Below are 21751 nucleotides of genomic sequence, written 5' to 3'. Positions count from 1 at the left end.
AAATGCAACATCGGGTGAATGCCTGACCTTGAAGAAAAGATGCAACACACTAAACATGCTGTCACCTAGCCCCTATCATGCAAAGCCCAGTTAGAAAACTGTATATAAGCACTCTACTTCTGTGCATTTCTTGAGAGAAGACAGAGGCAAGAGATCCCTCTTCGAAGAGGAGATCCTGCCAGAGACTAAGATTGAGACTACGCCCACCACTGCCATTCTCAGAACCCAGCTATGGGAACCTCCACCAAGTTCAAAACGTGGACAAGTCTTCCTCCCGAGACCACTGGTAAGAGGTTAAAGCCTGAATTCTAAAGATTGGGACTGTAAGCACTGAACTACCATTGTAATTGCAATTGTTAACTGTGATTCTTCAGTCCTGAATGAATGCCTTGTGGTCTTGCCGTGTGCCATGGCATGACTATCTTGCAATAAACTAAACGAGGTTATGCATGATAAACTCAGCATTTCTTTACTAATATTTAAAATTAAAATCCCACAGGGCAGGAGGCCATGGGAGACTTGAGCCAGAAACTGATAGCAACAGCTGTGATTATTAAAAAGATGATTGTGGCGGTGGTGGATAACGGTGGGAAAAGTTTTGGCCAAAGAAGAGAATCAGAACATGGATTTACCCAGTAACTAGTCTGGGCGGGTATTCTTTTTTCCCCTGCCGGGAGGTATTAAAAATAGGAATTAATACTGGCTGGAGAGTCCACCAGGCACTCCTTGGAAACTCTAGGGGGCAGTTCTACTCTGTCCTATGAGGTCGCTATGAGTCCGAATCGACTCGACGGCAACGGGTTTTTTTTTTTTTTTTTTTTTTGGAGAGTCCCTGGATGGTGCAAAGAGTTGCCTGCTCCGCTGCCAACCAAAAAGTTGGCAAAAGGTTGGAGGTCGAGTCCACCCAGAGGTGCCTAAAGAGAAAAGGCTGGCGATCTACCTCCGAGAAGCCAACCCTTGTAAACCCTAAACCCTACGGAGCACGGTTCTACTCGGACACCCGTGGGGTCACCATGAGTCAGAGTCCACTCAGCAACTGGTAACCGGTACCGGCTGGATACTGACCCTCAGAGGTGCGGGGGGTCGCCAGGTGGGCGGCGGCGCCGTCAGCCGGGGCCTGGGAAACCGCCCCTTGAGTTTCCGGGGGGCGGCGCGGCGACAGAGGCGAGTGAGAAGGGAGAGGGCGAATCCAAGTGGGCCGTGAGCTGCAGAAGAGGAGCGGCCAGGGGGAAAGAAGTTCCCGCGGGAAGGAACGGTCAGCAGCGGCCGACACCGCCACGAGGCGCTGGGCCGCAGCGGGCCGGGCAGGACAGCCGCTCGGTCTCCGCCCGGCGCGGCGAGTCGGAAACCTCGGTCCTTCCTTTTCCTTCCTCTCCCGGCCGGGCCGGGGTCGAGGCATTGGGAAGAGGCATTGGGAAGCACGCCTCCCTTCAGTTAGAAATCGCGCACTTGCCCGTCCCGCTCTGCGGTCCTTCCACTCTGGGAGGCGCCTGAATGACGTCATAGGCGAGTCACCGCCCCCTCAGGGAAGGCTACAGTAAGCCTGTCTCAGAGCAAGATGACAATCAGAGCCTAAACTCTTAGCAGTAAAGGGAGTACACCCCAAGAGCTTTTTCTGTCTTTGGCTTTTCCTTTGTGAGCATCTCTTCTGCCGCAATAACGCAGCCACCTGTTCACCACTGTTTTCAGGCAGCGCCTTGGGCAGCCCTGCTGAGAAGCGCGGGGCGGGGCGAGCCGGGGCGGGGCGGGGTCCTAGATTGCTTGCGTCGCGCTGGGGGCCGCGCCGGGTAGTGATTCTCGGCTGTCCTTGCGGCGGCTCTGGCTCGACGAGCCTTTCGTCAGCTCCACGGGGACCTCTGTGCACGGATGGACCCGCCCGGACTCGGCGGGAAGCGGCCTGGCAGGCGGCGGGCCCGGCGGCGGCAGCAAAGGCAGGACAGGGCCACAGCCACGGGCCGCTGAGACGTGCGGGCCCAGTGGGCCCGGCGGCGGCACCATGATGCCGGGCGAGACCCGTTCGGCGGCGCCCGGGATGGCGGCGGACCTCTCGCGGTGTCAGGGCTGCGCGTCCCTGCAGCAGGTGCGGCCCCTCCCGGAGCCAGGGGCGCGGGACTGCGGGGTCCGGCCGCGCGGGCTGCACCGCAGCGCGCCGCTGCGGCTTCGCGGCCCAGGCTTCTCTTCACCTCCCTTCCCGCTCTCTGCGCCTTATTTAGACTGGGGACCCCGAGTTCGTTCCCTGGGGTGCGGAGGTGGTGGTGGGGGGGGCTCAGGGGGCGCATTCTGGAGCGCCCCCCCCCCCTTGCCAGCACGACACCGGTCTTCCCGAGGCTGCCTTTTGGCCTGGTGGGGAGTGATGGCTGAGGTGCTCTGGGAAGTTACCTCTCAGAGGACGGGACTTCGGATCGTTCTGGCCTCTCCCTGAGTGTTTGTGGCAGGCAGGACCTTATGTGACAGGCGGGTTGGCTGCGAGGGTCACTTCAGCTCATGCCTGATTACTGTGCCGATGTACATTTTTAATTGAATCACGTAATTGTTTAGGTCAACCAACCTGACAGTTTTTTGATTAAAATAATCAGTTGAAAGGCGTGCAAGTACTGGAGATTTTGAACAGCGATGTGAACAGTTCGTCCTCTACAGTGATAAGAGGGAAGCTGCTAGTGTTTTATTCCAGGTTTTATGGGGTAGACTTTCCTACCTGTGTGATGTTGGCCGTGTCAGGTAACTTCTTAATCCCAGTTTCTTAAGTGGTAAGATGGGGCTATCCACTGCCATTCTTACAGTGTGTAAGTATCATGAGCTCTAACAAAAGTGTCATTGCTCTGGGTTAAACACCATTCTAGGCACCAGGGACACAGTGGTGAACAAGATAGTTGCAGTTTCTGCTCTCCTGGAGTTTGCATAAATAAGATCAATGTGTGCAAGTCCGACTTTAAAAAGCATTAAGTGTTAGGAAGAAAATGAAAGGGGTTCTGAAATGCTGATCTTGTCTCTCAGCTGGGGTGGTCAGGTGGGGTGTCATTGAGGAGCTGATTGAAGAGGTGTGAAGCGCGCAGTCTGGACAAAGGGAACAGCAGGTGGAAAGGCTCCTGAGGCCTCTGAGGAGCAGAGCAAAGTCTGGTTGGGGAAGCCTAACAGGGGTGAGTGGTTGATGAGGTGAGATCCGAAAGGAGTGCAGGCCAGGTAGGCCATCAGAAGCAGTTTGGCTTTTATCAAACATCCCCTGTCTGTGAACTGATTCCAGACATTTTAAATGTTGGAGGTGGCAGGTGGGGGAGGAAGACATGTGAATGGGGAGAACTAATAGAATATGGTGTTGAGCTACAGTGTATGTTGTCGTTAGGTGCCATTTTCCGACTCGTGATAGGAAACACTGCCCAGTCCTGTGCCAGCCTCACAACCCTTGCCATGCTTGAGCCCGCTGTTGTAGTGTGTAGGCATTTTCTTTTCTTTGGCTTTAAAGCTCCAAGAACATGAATTAAATTCTCTTTAATCTTTAATAAAATGTGATTTTTTTTCTTTGGGTCCGTTCACTCACTCTATAAATGTTTATCGAACAGCTAGCTATTTGTGAGCTAGGCACTGCTGTAGGCACTTGGGATACAGCACTTGGGGGAGTAGAAGCCCTTGACCTCTTGGTGCTTCCATTCTTGGGGGGTGGGTAGAAACAAAATAATTTATGTTAGAAGTTAAAAAGTACACTGGAGAGGAATTAAGCAGGGAGGGAGAAAATGAGTGGGTGAGGAAGGGGCCAGTGGCTGGTGGGATTTAAATAGCGAGCCCTGGGAAGTGCACACAGAGAAGGTTATACCTGAGCAAAGGTTCAAGGGGCCCAGGGAGCAAGCTCTGTAAATACCTTGAAAGAAAAGCGCCCCAGGCCATGAAAACAGCAGTTGTGGAGGCCTGACACAGGAGCTTGCTTGGCGCACTCTGGGAAGAGCAAGCCAGCTTTGTGGCTGGAATGAATGCGGGGGTAGGCAGTGGAGATGAGGCCAGGAAGATCCCAGTAGGACCTGATTGTGAGGCCCTTACAGACCATTGTAAGGATTTTGGCTTCTCCTCTGAATGGAAGGATGAGTCAGAGGGTTTCCTGCAGGAGAAAACTGGTGTGGGTTATACTTTGCAGTCCTGGGTCTGTTCTGCAAACAGCAGTAGGGGTCGTCCTGTTAGAACTCTGGATCAGGGATCTGTACCTTTTAGGGTGCAAGGTCACATTTTAGGCTTTGTGGTTTCAGTCACAGCTACTCAGTTCTGCCATTGTAATGTAACAGCAGCGTGAGGGAGTGGGTGTGGGTGCTCACCACAGCAGGTGGAGGGCCTGACTTGGCTGGGAGCCTGTTCTCAGACCCCTTCCCTAGATCATGGCAGTCCATTGCACTGGTGTGCTCTGTTGCCTAGAATGCTTTTTAGGGGAGAAAGGTGGCCAGTTGGGACTGGAGTGTTTGAAACAATTCTTTAATTTTTAGAGTAAGGCTGGAAAAATGAGTTTGTCGGGGACCCGAATGGTAACTGCCTTAAAGTTTTGCACTTATTTCTATGAGCATTATAGAGTGGTGAAGGTTCTTGCCTACTTACCTCACAAGAGCGGTGTTTGTAGTAAAACTGACAGGGTGGTACCCAGGATGGCTTGGAGTGGGCGTGCCTAGTACTTTACTAATATGTATCAGAAGGCTTGTTGTTAGATGCCATCCAGTCAGTTCCGACTCATAGCAACCCCATGGACCACAGAATGAAACACTGCCCGGACCTGTCCCGTGCTCACAGTCGTCGTTATGCCTGAGGCTATTGTTGAAGCCACTGTGTCAGTCCACCTTGTTCAGGGTCTTCCTCTTTTTCGCTGACTCTCCACCCTACCAAGCATGTTGTCCTTCTCCAGGGACTGATCCCTCCTGACAACATGTCCAAAGTATGTAAGACACAGTCTTGCCATTCTTGCTTCAAAGGAGCACTCTGTACTTCTTCCAAGACAGATTTGTTCATTTGTTTGGCAGTCCATGGTATATTCAGTACTCTTTGCCAACACCACAATTCAAAAGTGTCAATTCTTCTGTCGTCCTTATTCATTGTCCAGCTTTCGCATGCATATGATACGATTGAAAATACCATGGCTTGGATCAGGCAAACTTTAGTTTTCAATGTGACGCCTTTGCTTTCCAACACTTTAAAGAGGTCCTTTGCAGCAGATTTGCCCAATGCAATGCATCTTTTGATTTCTTGGCTGCTGCTTCCGTGGGTGTTGGTTGTGGATCCAAGTAAAATGAAATCCTTGACAGCTTCAGTCTATTCTCTGTTTATCATGATGTTGCTTATCGGTCCAGTCGTGAAAATTTTTGTTTTCTTTATGTTGAGACGTAATCCATACTAAAGGTTGTGGTCTTTGATCTTCATTAATAAGTGCTTCAAGTCCTCTTCACTTTCAGCAAGCAAGGTTGTGTCATCTGCATAATGCAGGTTGTTAATGAGTCTTCCTCCAATCCTGTTGCCCCATTCTCCTTCATATAGTCCAGCTTCTCGGATTATTTGCTCAGCATACAGATTGAATAGGTATGGTGAAAGAACGCAACCCTGACACATACCTTTCCTGACTTTAGGCCAATCAGTATCCCCTTGTTCTGTCTGAACAACTGCCTCTTGATCTATGTAAAGGTTCCTCATGGGCACAATGAAGTGTTCTGGAATCCCCATTTTTCACAATGTTATCCATAATTTGTTATGATCCACACAGTCGAATGCCCTTGCATAGTAAATAAAACACAGGTAAACATGCTTCTGGTATTCTCTGCTTTCAGCCAGGATCCATCTGACATCAGCAATGATATCCCTGGTTCCACGTCCTCTTCTGAATCCGGCCTGAATTTCTGGCAGTTCTCTGTTGATATACTGCTGCAGCCGCTTGCAGAAGCTAGGTTATTTAAAGTTCTTGGGAATGAGCGTAGAGATGAAAAAGGTTCCAGGTAAGAGAGGCTGTGCAGAATGGACAGATCTTGTGCCAGGGACACGGTGGGTCCAGGGACGTCAGCCCTGAGTGACTGCTGGGGCCAGGGTAGAATTAGGAGAAAGGGGAGACTACGAAGGAGGGGATTTTGGACATTTGGCACCGATTTTGGGAATGACATCAGGACTGAAAAATTTCAAGTATTTAAATGTTGCCTGTGGAGCACAGTACCTCCAAAGTTCCCTAGTATACTTCCCTGTAAATATAGAGGAGGCCGGCCTAGAGGGGCTCTGAGTTCATTTCAAGAATGTTAGTTGGGCGTAGGGTAGAGATGGGAGAATGGGGGAGTGTGTTCTGTTGCATAAAAGGAACTTTGAAACCTGTTGTGCCAGTCCACGGGACTGCGTGCCATCACTGGGAGTCAGTGAAGAAAACCCAGTTGGCTTAAGAAAAGTGGCCTGAAGAAGAGTCGGGCAGAGGGAGTGAAACAGCAGGTGTATTACAGAGGAAACCACGTGTGGGAAGAGTGAGGATTAAGTAAAGACTGTTGCATTTGTCAGTTAGTAGAGAGGGGATCGATCACCTTTAGGAAAGAAATTTCTGCTCGTCCTGCATAGTACTGCAGCAAGTACTGTACCTTGGTAAACTTCTGCGTGAGAGAAGCTGAACAGCTTCGAGCCTGTGAGAAGATAGCCTGCCGTAGGATTGTAACGCACCCAAACTTGTTGACCTTGCAGAATGTTTGCCAGCCAAGGGCAGGGTCCTTCCTTACAGAAGGTGCCGGCCTTGGAGCTGTGACATTGTTTGGAGCTGTAACGCTAGGCTGACTGGTCTCTGTCCTCAGGTGAACAGTTGTTTCCTTGCACTGAAAACTCTCCTGTCATGCCGTACTCCTCCCAGCCCTCTTTTTCTTTAGTGGTTGCTAAGATCACACCTTGATTCAGAGGTGTGGCAATTGCCTGCATTTTGTGGATCTTTAAGTCTCACAGGTCACCTCATCTGTGTTTTCTTATCCTCACTGTGTACAGTGGTTATCACGCAGTGATCTAGTCTCAATGCCTGTGTGGATTGCCGACCTTTGGTAGTCATACAAACAGCTGTCAGTCCTGCAGTGGCGATAATTAAAGTACAGTTAAAGGAGCCTTAAGCTGGTGGTTTTAAGTCAAGCTGACAGAAGTCAGCGGTCACTTTATTCTGGTGGAGGGCCTTCTTTTCTACAAGCTTCACTGCAGAGTAAACAATTGTATTCTCTTGGGCATGCAGATGAGAGCTTGAAACGTGGTTGTACCGTTTAGCTTCTGTTCGTAGAACAGATCCAGTCAGTTGGGTGTTTGGCTGTCCTCGGACAGATTTGAGCCTGTTAGTGCATAAACATGTACTGGACTCCCGTTGATGCTTATGGTAGAGCTGGAAGGCTGCTGCCCTTGAGTGCGTAATGCTTGCATGCTTAGCTGGGGAGAAGAAAGAACATTAACACGTGTCAAATGATGCAGCAGTCTAGAATGTAGTGCACTAGGTTATCGTGCAATTAATTAGAAATTAGAATGTGATACGCTTTCTGATGTTGGTTACCTTTTTTCTGGGTTTTGGATTATTTTAACATTCCCTAACTTGCCAGTGGTTTGAACTTTGTCATTTGGAACTTGAAACATATTTTTTCCCTAGATACGTTGATTTGTAGATGCTTATATTGCAAGGAGTGTTCACGAAATTGTAACTTATTTATTACCCAGTAGTCACTGAGCATCGTTATGGATATGGTGCCCGGCTGAGTTTTGGAACGTAGTCATCGGTAGGAGAGACACGGAGCTGTGTTCTGGTTAAGGTTGCAAACACATCTGATGCGGTGATTACTGTGATGGGAACTCAGTGTGTAATCTGGGGACACCTAGAAGGGTGACTCTGCTGGACTTGTGTGGCCTCTGGTAAGACTTCATAGAGGAAGGGAATCTATACTGGGTTCTGAAGGATGGTTTGCCGTTAGAAAGGAGGGAACTGTGGAGAGTGTTGTAGGTAGGGGGGACATTGTTTGCCGAGGCTTGGAGGGGAGAAAGTGAATTGCTACAGAGGAAGCACCAAGCAAAAGGTAGGCTGGGGAGACTGGGGTTTGCCTTCCTGTACTCCAGAGGGTACCTACTTTGTTCTCTGTGGGCGAGTGTGCCTGGGTGTGGCTGGGGAGGGAAGCATTCCCACCTTGCCGTCCAGTTCCCAGTGCACACCACGCCGGAGAACAGAGATGGGCCTGTATGACAGCTGAGGAGACACACTGCTCCAGGAGAGAGCAGGACAGATGTGGGTTTCTAAGGAAGAGCCGGTAGTAAAAAGTTAGGAAACATGAGAAGGAGTGGCTTAGCAGAGAGGGTTCAAGGTGAACAGCGAGCCACACCACCTCCAGCGAAGCAGTTACTGTGATTAATGTGACTTTAAAAAATAACTTGTTCAGAAAGAATTTCAGACTACTGATAATAATATGTAAAAGTTATGTTTAGAAAAACTTAGATAATGTCAAGAAAGTTGCTGGAATAGTACTAAGAGCTCTGGTCTTCCCTCAGTCCAGATTCACGGATTGTTGACATGTCCTGGCCTTTGCTTCATTACCGGTGTACACACGCATATGCTTTATCCCCCCGGATATCAATAGTCCTCATCATAACTAGCCCACAGCCTCCACGTCAACTCACCGGCATTGGTACAACAGTACCGTCCAGGCCCCAGGCCCCTTCAGATTTTGTTTATACAGTTTGCTGTCTTTTTCCTTACTGGTTCAAGGTCCTATCAGGAATATGTGTGCATTTCATCGTCCTGTCTCTTCAGCCTCCGTCATGTGGTCTCTCCCCATCTTTCGTGTTCCTGCATTCCGTAGGATGACCCTCACCTGGCACACAGAGGCACACGGTGTTGGTGGTTCCCTCCTCTGGTGATGTGAGACTTGTCACATCACCTTATTAACCAATTCCTTTATAATTGATTGAACTGTATTTCATGGTAAGATACTCTGAGTATCCACGCATGAGCCTTGGCATCATTGACAGCTCCCCCTGCATTCACCTCTGTTATGACGATTGCTGCGTCCTGGTTTGGTGCAAACTGTTGACTACTAACTGACAGCTTCGCAGTACAAATGTACCCAGAGGTACCTTGGGAGATAAGCCAGGTGATCTGCTTCCAAGAAGTCAGGGCCTTGAAAACCCTATGGAGCACAGTTCTGCTTTGCATACATGGGGACACCATGAGTTGAAATCCACTCAGCAGCAGCTGGTTAAGGTCCCTGGGTGGCACAAACTGTTTGCGCTTGGCTACTAATTGAAATGTTGGTTCTTGGAACCACCCAGCAACACCATGGAAGAAAGGCCTGGTGATCTGCTTCTGGAAGGATTACAACCAAGAAAATCCTCAGTTCTGTAACACGCACCATGAGTCAGGATCGACTCCGTGGCAGTGGATTATGCTGACTGCCAAATTGTGATTTTCTATTTCTGTTATTCCCTCCACATTTATTAGTTGGCATTCTGCCTTAAGGAAGAGCTTCTTCCCATCTCGTTTATGCATTCATTCTTCATACATACACATGAGCATGGGCTTGCAGACTCCTGGTTGTGATTTGTTACTACTGTTGCACCTTTTGGTGCTCAAATCGTCCTTGATTTGGCCAGTGGATGCTCTTTCACGCAACTTCTCTGCCCTTTTGACATGTTCTCGTCAGCCGTTCCTTACTCTCTGGCATAATACAGCCACCAGGCTCCTTTTATGCTTTTCCTGCCCCACCTTCAAGCCTGTCACTTACCTCAGGAGCTTAGAGGATGGCTTCTAGAAACTAAAATTTAGCCCTAGATAGGCTCATTGCCCCCATGGTGTCATTGCGTTCAGGTGCTCTTATGGGACAGAGAGACAGTTTTTGCGTGCATATGTACATAACTAATCCGTATTTATCAGTGTATGTGCGTGTAATGTTCTACGGGTAATATAAGATAATAGCAAAGGATACTATATATCATATAATAATATAAAATATATGCTGTTACGTATTTACAGAGCCCTGGTGGTAGAGTGGTTAAGAGCTCAGCTGCTAACCAGAAGGCTAGCAGTTTGAATCTAGCAGCTGCTTCTGGGAAACCCTGTGGGCTTATTCTACTCTGTCCTACAGGGCTATAACGAGTCGGAATCCACTTGATGGCAATAGGTTTTTTTTTTGGTTGTACGCATATATTATGTATCATGATAACTTACATATTATACACAACCCTGTATTCATCTCCACTCAAACCCAGCATCTCAAGATTCTTTACAGTGTTTCTATTTTACATGTTTTGAGTATATTCTTCAGCAGTGAGACCCTTTATTATCAGTCGTTCTCACCCAGGTAGTTTTGCCTCCCAGGGATCATTTCACCAGGTACACAGACATTGTTGGCTGTCAGGTTGTGTTGGAACCCCAAGACCACCCCCTGGCTCAGTAGTCTGCGAGGAGCACTCAAGGCTGCCACCTGAGCTGAACTCCTGGCTGTGACTGATATACAGAGAAAGAAAACGATGTAGAGCCTGCAGGGGGAAAAGGCACATGGTGAGGAAACCAGGCACAAGCTTCCAGAGTTTTCTTCCAGTGGAGTCATACGGGATGTGCTTAGTTCCTCCGGCAGTGAGCTGAGACATGTGACGTGTTGTCTACCAGGGAAGTTTGTGAGACACTCAGTGCCAGGGTTTTTATGGGGGGCTGGTTACACAGGGGAAACCCTGGTGGCATAGTGGTTAAGTGCTACCGCTGCTAACAAAAAGGATGGCAAATCGAATCCACCAAGAGGCTCCTTGGAAACTCTGTGGGGCAGTTCTACTCTGTCCTGTAGATTTGCTATGAGACAGAATTGACTCGATGGCAACAGGTTTGGGTATTTTCCGGTATGGAGCCCTGGTGGTGCAATGGTTAAGCATTTGGCTGCTAACCGAAAGGTTAGTGGTTCAAACCCACCGAGCGTGCTTTGCAGCAGAAAGACTTAGCGATCTGCTTCCCTAAAGATTACAGCTGAGACAACCCTATGGTGAAGCTCTACTCTGTTTCACGGGGTTGCCGTGAGTCAGAGCCAACTACACAGCACTCAACATGCAACCAGACCTTAGGAAAAAAGTGTTAGCTATGGACTAGAGCACACCATAGGAAAATCAAGAAATCGTCTTCCTTGGTCTGTGATTAGTTTCCCTGTATAATGCTGTGGCTTGTTTTGTGATGTTTTTATCTTTACTGGTTACGTATGTACAGGAGCCCTGATGGCGCAGTGGTTAAAGAGCCATGGCTGCTAACCAAAAGCTTGGGGGTTTGAATCTACCAGCCGATCCCTGAGAGAAAAATGAGGCAGTCTGCTTTTGTAAACATTTACAACCTTGGAAGCCCTATTGGGAAGTTCTGCTCTGTCCAGTAGGGTTGCTGTGAGTCAGAATAGATTTGATGTCAGTGGGTTTTTTTTTTTTTTTGGTGGGGGCTATATGAACATATGAACATAGTTTAAAGAGACAGCTAGCTACACAAGGTGTGTTAAGATAACCAGCAGCTCCTAGACCCACCCATCTCCCCTTTCCAAGAGACAACCCTTTAATTGTTTTCCCTGTATATATTCTTTAAAGGACTTTCATTATTATTGTTAGGTGCTGTTGAGTTGGTTCCAACTCATAGAGACCCTGTGTACAATAGTACGAAACACTGCCTGGTCCTGCACCATCCTCACAGTCGTTATGCTTGAGACTGTTGTTACAGCCACTTTGTCAGTCCATCTCATTGGGTTCTTCCTCTTTGTCACTGACCCCTTGCTTTACCAAGCACGATGTCCTTTTCCAGGGACAGATCCCTCCTGACAACATCTCCAAAGTATGTAAGACATGGTCTCACCGTCCTTGCTTCTGAGGAGCATCCTGGTTGTACTTCTTCCAAGACAGATTTGTTCGTTCTTCTGGCAGTGCGTGGTATATACAATATTCTTCGCCAACACCACAATTCAAAGGCGTGGATAAATGGATGGCACAAAAGGTTAAGTGCTGGACTGCTAGGCCAAAGATTGGCAGTCCGGTCCCACCCAGAGGTGCCTCGGCAGATAGAACCAGCATCTGATTCTGACAGGTCACAGCCTTGAAAACCTTATGGAGCAGTTCTGCTCTGCACGCATGGGGCTGCCCTGAGATGGAATCCATGTGAGAGCGGCAAACAACAGCGACAACCCTCTCTACCCAGGAATTGTTGCTCGCGTTCTCTGTTGCTGCCCTCTAACCATCGCTGCGTCTCAGTCTGGGTGGAAAACGGGCAGTGAGGCACAATGATGAAGGGCACAGGGACACACCTGCCACTGCCGTCAGTGGGCTGTGCCCCTTTGAGTGGGTCATTTAACCTCTCCACATCTCAGTTTCCTCATCTGTGAAATGGAGGAGATAACTGAGCCTACTTCAGAGTTGTGGTAATTAAATACCATCCAGCCCATGGAGGCACTGACCGTGGCTCTGGGCACAATTAGTGCTCATTGCTGGCAGTGCTCTCCACAGGAGCAGCTGAACTGAGGCAGGGGTATCTTAGTCTCATGTTGCAATTTGCAGTATGGATTGTGGTCTTGCTTGTCAATGCATGTGAGCTATTCAGGTTCACCTCTTCCTTACACTTTTTGAACTACTCTGGAAACCAGAAAGAGGGATAGCTATCAAACTTATTTTATGTGCTGTGCATAACTTTGTTAACAAAGCCAGGCAAGGGCAGTACAAGAAAATATAGACACATATCACTCATGAGCAGAGGAAAAAATGTAAACAGAGTATTAGGGGATTGAATCCAGCAGGGTGTTGACTAAATAAGTGGAAGATTACATAGTATTCAGTTGCTTTTATCCCAGGAATACAAGGCTGCTCAACATTAGAAAATCTTACTATAATTCATTGCATTAATACGTTAAAGGAGAAACAAATAACATTTAAACAAAACAGGCGCAGAATTTTGGTAAAATGTAATATTATAAAACGTATTTGCCAACTATATATAGATGTATCATAACGTGAATAAAAGGTGTCAACCAGAAACGTAGAGCAGAGCATTTCAGATTAATTCTAATTTAAGACAAGGATGCCTGTTTTTACTCCTGTTAGTCAACATTGTACTGAGCCAATTCAAAAGCAAATAAACGAAGTGTATTTTAAGCATTAGTAAAGAAAGGATAAAACCATTGTAATAGGTGGGCGATGTAAGTATTTACATAGAAAATCCCAGAAAATCTGCAGATACATTATTTAACACTGTTGGGTTTATCTTGCAAGTAGTTTATTTAGCTTTTCTGTATCTCTGTTCATAAGTGACTTTGCCGTAATGTAAGTTTGCTGGAATCAAGACCAACAAACACAAATCAGTAATATTCCTGCATACCCAAAAGAATTAAAAAAAAAAAAAAATTCACATTAGTAATAGAGACAAAAGTTTCCGTGGAATAAAATCTAACAAGATGTATAGAAAACTTGCGTAGAGGAAATTAGGGGCATGAGGAATAGAAATAGACAAAATTATCCTCTATGGTTTTCATTTTATTTGTGCCAAAATGTGCTTCAGATGCTACCATCTAAAATAAGGGCTTTCTTTATCCTACTTAACCAGTTTGTAAAATTTTGTAGTCTAGTTCATCCTTGTTATTTTAACTTGCATTTTTTTTATTCCAAAAAGGTGAACTTTTTTTTTATTTTATTTTTTGGTCGACAGTTTGAAGCCTTAAAGACTTCTCATCCCCGCTGGTATACTTGTCTTCTTATGATTGGTTTATAAGAGTTGCTTATAAACTATGGATACTTTGTCTTACGTATTTTATAAATGATTCCTTCAAGACTCATTTTTTGGCTACTGTTTAACTTTGTGGTTTCCAGTGCCATATAGAAGTATAAAATTTTGACAGCGAAATAAATTAACATAGCTGTGTAAATGGCATTAATCAGCTTTTAATTAAGGAGAAAAATATGAATGGCCAGAAGAGATGAGGGAGATTCCTCAGTCTCACTAATAACGAATTGTAAATGAAAAATGTTGCTCTAATATTATCAAGGGTGACCAAAAGAGAACCAAAAAACCCCACTAAACCTGTTGCCATTGAGTCTGTTTCGACTCATGACGACCCTATAGTACAGAGTAGAATTTTCTCATAGGGTTTCCAAGGACAGCTGGTGGATTCGAACTGCAGACCTTTTGGTTAGCAGCCAAGCTCTTAACCACTGTGCCACCAGGGCTGTTATCAGTTAGTGGTCACCCACAGCTTGTGTGTCTGAGCCTTGGTGAGGCTGCTGGAAGCTGAGACACACAAGCTGTGGGTGAGAATCTTAACTGCTAGCGTGTGGCGTCATTGAACATATGAGTACATTCCCTGGTCCACACCACCGCTCGTTGGACTTCATGCTAAGGAAAATTCCAAGGGAATAGACAAGGAAACTTCTTACAAGCTGTTAATAAAGACCTGGAAAACAATATCTTTCAACATAAAATTGTTAAAATTTGAGTGCATCTAAATGAATGTACATATGCAGTAACAATTCTGAAAGAATATACTCAGTGATTAAGAGCTTGACTACTAACCAAAGTCGGCCGTTCAGACCCACCAGCCGCCCCTTGGAAACCCTGCGGGGCAGGTCTGCTCTGTCCTGTAGGGTCACTGTGAGTCAGAATTGACTCGCTGGCAACGGGTTTCATTTTTTTTTAGTTATTGGTGAGGCGATTACAAGAGGGCCTATACTTTTACTTTATGTACTTGAATGTGTGGGGTTTTTGTTTTAACAGGTAAAGTACATGTACAACTGCAGGAAAAAAAAAAAAAAACCCACTGCAGAGAAGATGCAAATATTGCCATAAAGGAAAAATTACTTTTCAAAGTCACTTGGATTATATACGTTAAAAAAAAAAATTCCGGATCGTCAGTAACAGTTGAGCACAGTGTGGGAGATTTTAATTATCATTGATTGTGAAAAGGCTGTTGAGGTTATGTTTTTTTTTTTTTTTAAAGTTCTCATTTGTTAGAGATGCATTCGAAAGTGCTTATTGATGAAAAAAGGAGACGTTAAAGCAAAGAAGCCAATTAAAGGGAAAAAAATCAGCTTGTTTTGAAATCTTAGGAACATTTGAATAGTGTAATTAACAATGTTTTCTCTTTCAAATTGTTAGTTATTTAGAGTCAAATTTGTAGTTGGTCCCTTAAGTGTAACACTTTGTTGTTAGTTGCTGTCAGTTGATTCCGACTCATCATGACCCCATGTGTGCAGAGTGGAACTGCTCCATAGGGTTTTCCAGGCCGTGACCTTTCAGGAGCAAATCACCAGGCATGTCCCTTGAGGCACCTCCGGGTGGGTTCAAACTGCCAACCTTTCAGCTAGTAGAAGTGCTTAACTGAGTAATCGAGGCCCCGTTTTAGCATTCCTGTTCTTACCTCCTGGAAACCCTGGTGGTGTAGTGGTTAAGCACTACAGCTGCCAACCAAAGGGTCAGCAGTATGAATCCACCAGGTGCTCCTTGGAAACCGTGGGGCAGTTCTACTCTGTCCTATAGGGTCGCTATGAGTCGGAATCGACTCGACGGTACTGGGTTTATTCCTACCTCCATGTTACGTTTATTAATTTCCTATTTTGTTATGATTTGTGTGTCTCCGAGTAGTCTTAAATCATTTCAGAAACAATGCAAGGCAAACATTATGGTGATAGTTAACTAAGCATCTTTCCAGCTCCCTGCTGTTGGAGGTGCTGTCACTCAGAGTTTTAGAGAGCGAGAGCTGGTGCGTGCGTGTATACAGAGTAAAAACTACATTTACCCACAGGGCTGATTAACCAGGAAGCACAGTATACACCGGCTTACAGTAAGCAAGGTCTGCACGGGCTTAATTATGTTTACTTACTAACCTTTTAGTGTACAGTTTCCCGTGGGTTTCACGACATTGTTGACGTGAAAAACAGATGAAATTGTGCACTACAGATTAGTAAGTAAACACAGTTAAGTCTGTGCATACCTTGCTTATTGGGTAATCTGTCTCTGTTTACATAGTCCTGTGGATCCCTGGTGAAGCAGTGGTTAAGAGCTGTCTCTGCTAACCAAAAGGCTGGCAGTTCAGATCCACCAGCTGCTCCTTGGAAACCCTATGGGGCAGTACTACTCTGTTCTATAGGGTTGCTATGAGTCAGAATTGACTCAACAGCAAGTTTTTTGTTTTGGGGTTTATATACCACCACTCATCTGTCAGTTTGTTGCACTGTGGTGGCTTGCGTGCTGCTGTGATGCTGGAAGCTATGCCACCGGTACTTTGGACTCGTTATCAGGAGGGACCAGTCCCTGGAAAAGGACATGATGCTTGGTAAAGTTAGAGGGTCAGTGAGAAGGAGGAAGACCCTCAGTGAGAAGCATTGACACAGTGGCTGCAACGATGGACTCAAACATAGCAAGAATGTGAGGATGGCACAGGATTGGGCAGCGTTTCCTTCTGTTGTACGGTCGGTACCGATTCAACAGCTTCTAACAACAACAACATATTTATGTAATGCATTAAACAGTATGACTGTGTTTTATTATAAATAAGTTACATAAGGTAATTATATGTTATAGATACATAAATAGCAGAAATAGCTGACTGCAGTTTTTTTCTTTTCCAGAATTTAAATGAATATGTTGATGCATTAATTACCTTGAAGCAAAAGATTATTAATACAGAGTAAGTATTTTTTCGTGTCTCTTGTGGAAACCCTGGTGGCATAGTGGTTAAGAGCTATGGCTGTTAACCAAAAGGTCAGCTGTTCGAATCCACCAGGCACTCCCTGGAAACCTTATGGGGCAGTTCTGTTCTGACTTGTGGGGTCACTGTGAGTGGAAATTGACTTGGTGGCAACGGGTTTGGTTTGGGTTTTTGGTAGGGCTGAAATGAGACCTCCAGTTTCTCTTCTGGGTGCCTCCATGGTGCTGATTAGAATAAAACTACTTATGAGCCCAGCCTACTGACATAGAATATATTTGTTACATTTGTTGCTGGAAACCTAAGAAGAGAGTGTGTCTTGTATGTTTTGAAACATGTTTTTAACATCGTATATTTTCTAGATTAGCAAAGTCACCTAATTCTTTTTTTGTTACAGTAATCTGTTAACAGAATATCAGAAGAAATGTGATGATATCCTTTTTACTGGCTTTGTTTTTTGAATTTATTATTTATAGTTTCTTAGATGTGAGGGGATTTTTTTTCTGTAGCTACCTTTTGGAGTGTGATATTTGTATAAGTAGGGAGCAATTCTTATAAGAACAAGGAACAGCTGGTTCTTTTACTTTTTCAATAAATATGATGAATTCTAAAATAAGGAGACCAGCATTCGTCATTTTCCTTTTGTCATTGATTGTTTTTCTTAGTCTCAAGCTTTTTCATGGATCGGCTTTTCTCACCTGTAATGACAGGTTGTTGAGGTGCAGGAATGATGTGAAGCTGAGTGTGATACTGTCTGCGTGTTACTTTGGGGTTTCTGCAAGAAGGGCACTGTAGTGACATTATTCAGAAGTTGGGAGATTGACTTTTAATAATTGTTCTTGTGATTTGTAAAGAAATTATGTGTGTATCCAAAGTCACATAGAAACAGTGTAGTTTTATGTTCACAAGACATTCTTGGGCTCTCACCAGACAGTTCTCTGGCTTAGAGTCACCGTTGAGCGAGCACTTGCAATGTAGTTGGCCTGCGGTTAAATATTTTCTTGATGGGTTAAAAAAAAAAAAATGTACATCATCGATGCTTTACTGTCTTGTCATGATAATCCTTACTCTGAAATAAATTTATTGCATGAAAATATAAAAATTCTTCCATTAAAATAAAACACCTATAAACTTTAGGGATTTACCGAAGTTCAGCCTTGGCTTCATGATTGGGTCAGATTCTGCAGTTTAACTTTGCAGTAACCTAAGGCCAATTCCATGTAATTTCTGGCATCCCTGAACTTATATATCATCACTTATTATTTGTTCATGTTGTTACCATCAAATCTAATTTGTGGTGTGAGAGTAGTAGATAATGAAGTCAAAGCATGCCATTTAGATTTAATTTTAGTATGTAGATTTTTTCTTTTAAAAATACAGGTCACTGAAAATCTCACTTGCTTTATATGTTGAGCTATCGATCCATTTAACTTTATAATTAAATTGTATATTCTTGTAAGAATAATTGATTTAATTGATGATTGTGAAAGCTGTTAGTTTTACTACGAAATCAATTATTACAACTACATTTAAATAATTAGGGAAATTAATGAGCAGTTAATTCCAGTATTAAGAATGTGTTCATTGTATCCTTTCAGAAGAAATGGTGCCAGTTTTTTTAAGGTAAGTATGGATATAATCTAGCAAGGAAATTATTGTTTTACTCTCTTAAAATTTGGCCACAGTTTTTTTTTTTTTAATTACTAAAATAGTTAAATTGATAAAAATTTTTGATTATTCTTGAATTTCAGAAGTTCATTCTGTGATGTGATACTGGCTTTGGCCATAGCTACTCTGATTGTTAACACTTTTGGCATTTGCACCACGTGTCTTACTTGTTGAATCTCAAGTATGCAGCACTTTGCTCCTTTTACTGCTAAAATAGTCAGTTTTCTCCTTTTTATCAAGGTGGGGAAGCTGGTTCTTCAGTACCTGCACTGTGATAATTAGTATTTTTATTTTAGCTCTTTACTTTTTTGTGTGTAATTCTGACCATTTATTATTAAGCACCTCTTTCTGAAGGGTAGAGAGTGTATATTATTTCATCAGGTGTTTATTGAAGTTTTTATCTTGTAAAGCCTGTTGTAAATTAGGGTGTTTAAAACACAGACCTTGACCTTAAGAAGCTTACATTCTAATAGAGGAGGGCCTGGATGTTTTTTATACACATTTACTATGATGTGATGTCCGTATATCACAGGAGATATACTTACACATATATATACAAGTATATCATGATAAGAATTCATAGGACAAGAAACCTGAAGGTATTATTGGGGCTATGTTAGAACATCTTACTGGGAGCATGAGATAGGAAATGAGGTTTTCAAATTGTATAAATTATGTCAGTCACGTAAATTGTAAAAATGAAGGATTATCTCGAATTTATGGTCTCCCAGCATTTCTTTTCTCATCACTCTTTATAGTTATGTATGGTTTTAGTGAGCCCATAACTCTTGTTTGTTGAAAATTTTCCCTGGACTATTTGAGAATTGAATGATAGGTTGTTGAAGGAGTCCAATAAATATATAATATGAAGCAGCATATTTTCCATTTGTTTTATATTGCTTTTCCTTATCCATTTAATTTAATGCTAATCAACAATATGTTTAAACTGAGGGCTTTTTTTAAGCTTGAAGGAATAGGTGTGTTGGCTTTTGGTAGATGTGGTGGTCAAGGGGAATGACTCAATAAAAGGTCTAATGACTGTGTTGTAAATGGAGCCTGGAGCACTGTTTCCAGGGTTTACGATCATGTCTGTCTGTACACTGAACGTATAGATGATTACAGTACTTTAAAGTGAGGGTCATCTCCAGACAAGTATCAGTAGGTAAAATTTCCAGAGTTTTCTTTAACAAGTTTTACAGCTGCAGTTTGCAAGAAGGTAAGCCACCTATTTTAACAGTTAATAACAGCACTTGCTTGAGTAGTTGATTTATGTAGACATTTATCAGATGAGGTTTTTTTTTAACAGATTAAAACAAAATGCCTCATGAGATTATAATAGAGAATGCTGCTTTGATACTCATAGAAGAAACTTTGCATTTTCCTTACTGTCAGATTGGCCAAGTGAATTCATTACTAAGGTCTTTAATTAACTTACTGATCACATCGCCATTCAGATAAGCATAGTGATATCATGTTGTTATCGTGTATGTGAATTGGGCTGTTTCATGTGGTGGTTTATCGTGTGTTATTTTAAACAATTTTATAAATAAACCTACTTAAAATTTTAGTAATGTTTCATTCTCTGATTACATGCATCAGTTAGCAGAAGGTAGAACGTAATCTGAGAGTACAAAATGGCTATTATTTAATTTGAATAAGCGGGGATGAGTTCATGATTGGAAGAACCAGGTTGTTGGCAAATCATTCTTTAATATATTCTCTAGCCAATTTGGAATCGCCTGTAATTGCTTCTCAAGATGCTTTTTTGTACACTTTTACTAAAATACAGACTGTAATGCCACAGAAATAAAAAGCAATTTGAAGATCGTGTTGTGTTGATAGAGGAAATGGGTTTATAAAGGGAAAGTTTTTTTTCATTCTTTGATTTTGTCAGTTAGAACGTAAGCGAACATCACCGGGACACTGTACTGGATCATTCGCTCTGTGTGCTTTCCTTTCGTAATGTTAACGCTGTACTGGATCATTCGCTCTGTGTGCTTTCCTATCGTAATGTTAACGCTGTACGTGGTCATTCGCTCTGTGTGCTTTCCTATCGTAACGTCATCACCGGGACGCTGTACTTGGTCATTCGCTCTGTGTGCTTTCCTATCGTAACGTCATCACCGGGACGCTGTACTGGATCATTCGCTCTGTGTGCTTTCCTTTCGTAATGTTAACGCTGTACGTGGTCATTTGCTCTGTGTGCTTTCCCATCATAACGTTAACGCATCGTCCCTTTTCAGAGAGAATAGCACCCTGCATCATCAAGTGGAACAGATGCTCCAAAAGATTTCTCCCCTGCAGAAATGTCAGGAAGAGCTGGGGTCTTTAAAAGCAGAGCTAGAAGAGAAAAAGGTACCTAAAGCTGTTTTTTTTTTTTTTTTTTTAACAAAGGTTTATGTTCAGTAAATAGGATCTGCTTTATTCACTATAACTGGGACAAGGAGAAGCTCTGTGTTTTAACAAAAGAAATAAACCCTACTCAGCCGTCTCCAGGTGTGTTCCTGTACCCAGCACCAGAAGATTGAGCATTTAGTCGTCACAGCGGTTAGGAGTCCGGCAATACTGTGTCATCTGCTTAGCTTTTGGAGAGGCTCACTACAGGAACCTCGTAGCTGAGTTCTTGTGGTTCTGGGTGTCCTCATTGTCAACCCTTTGTTTTTTCATGTTTTTCTTGCCATAAGCATAGAGCTATATGCAAAGATTCACACTTAAAGGTGGAGAAATCCTTGTGAGTGTGTGCTTGTGAGTGTGTGTGTGTCTGTGTACGTGTATGTGTGGGGGGGGCAGGTGAGATCAAGAGGAGAAAGAAAATATTTATTCTGCAGGTACAGTTCTAGCCGTGGGCAGAGCAGTGGTGAGTGAAACCCTCAGGGCCTCTCACTTGGGCCACTTGCCTTGCCAGAAGGGTGTGAGTTAAGACGGCCTTTAAGTAACCTGCTCTTAGAATTCATACACTGGTGAGTCAGTGTTCATTCTAGGCAGTGTCTGTACACTTTTACCTCAATAACCCTGCCAGCTGTGTTCCTTGTTTTTAATATTCTTTAGTAATTATGAATGCTTGGCTCCTCGTGGTTTCTCATTATCAGTGAGAGATACCTAAAACGAGAGCCCTTCAAAAATGTTCTTATAGGTGAGTGTTGAGACGAGAAGTTGGTTTCCTTTACCCGGTTGGTGATGTGTTTGATCTTCTCGGTGATGCTGTGCTAAGGCGAAGCATCGGGTGGAAGGTGCCTACTTCAAACAGGAAAAAGCTGATACATTTTCGCTTCAAACTCTCCTTGTCACACAAACTGCAGTAAGACAGACATTTGTTTAAATCCCATAACTTAATTTTCTGAATAAATTGTGCTTTACTCTTTTTGGGAATCTTAGAATCGTGGCTGTTAGAGATAGAAAACAGGAAGCCCGTAAAGCTGCGTGGTTTGCGTGAGACAGGGATGGCCAAG

General features: G+C 44.1%; 2 protein-coding genes across 10 annotated transcripts in view; one reads left to right on the top strand and one right to left on the bottom strand.

Annotated features, from left to right (window-relative positions):
- The window catches only part of LOC126062905 (uncharacterized), a 150924-nt gene extending 149456 nt beyond the window's left edge, over positions 1–1468 (bottom strand). For all 8 annotated transcript variants that reach the window (XM_049860990.1, XM_049860941.1, XM_049860946.1 and 5 more), the window contains exon 1: positions 1066–1468. In XM_049860990.1, the coding sequence (XP_049716947.1) occupies positions 1066–1399 (334 nt within the window). In that variant the 5' untranslated portion in view covers positions 1400–1468. The remainder of the gene's footprint in view (positions 1–1065) is intronic.
- A 305-nt stretch (positions 1469–1773) lies between these two features.
- Positions 1774–21751, top strand: part of ICE1 (interactor of little elongation complex ELL subunit 1) — an 85266-nt gene continuing 65288 nt past the window's right edge. The window contains exons 1-4 of one of the 2 annotated variants that reach the window (XM_049860912.1): positions 1774–2080; positions 16558–16616; positions 17032–19518; positions 20546–20657. In XM_049860912.1, coding sequence (XP_049716869.1) covers positions 20580–20657 — 78 coding nt within the window. In that variant the 5' untranslated portion in view covers positions 1774–2080; positions 16558–16616; positions 17032–19518; positions 20546–20579. Of the gene's footprint in view, positions 2081–16557; positions 16617–17031; positions 19519–19543; positions 20658–21751 lie in introns of those variants that run through there. The other variant, XM_049860921.1, reaches the window with a different exon arrangement.

This window comes from Elephas maximus, chromosome 2 (assembly GCF_024166365.1).
Source record: "Elephas maximus indicus isolate mEleMax1 chromosome 2, mEleMax1 primary haplotype, whole genome shotgun sequence".
NCBI classification, from domain to species: Eukaryota; Metazoa; Chordata; class Mammalia; order Proboscidea; family Elephantidae; genus Elephas; species Elephas maximus.
Note: the sequence above shows the minus strand (reverse complement) of the source record. Positions and strands in the feature narration are given on the sequence as shown.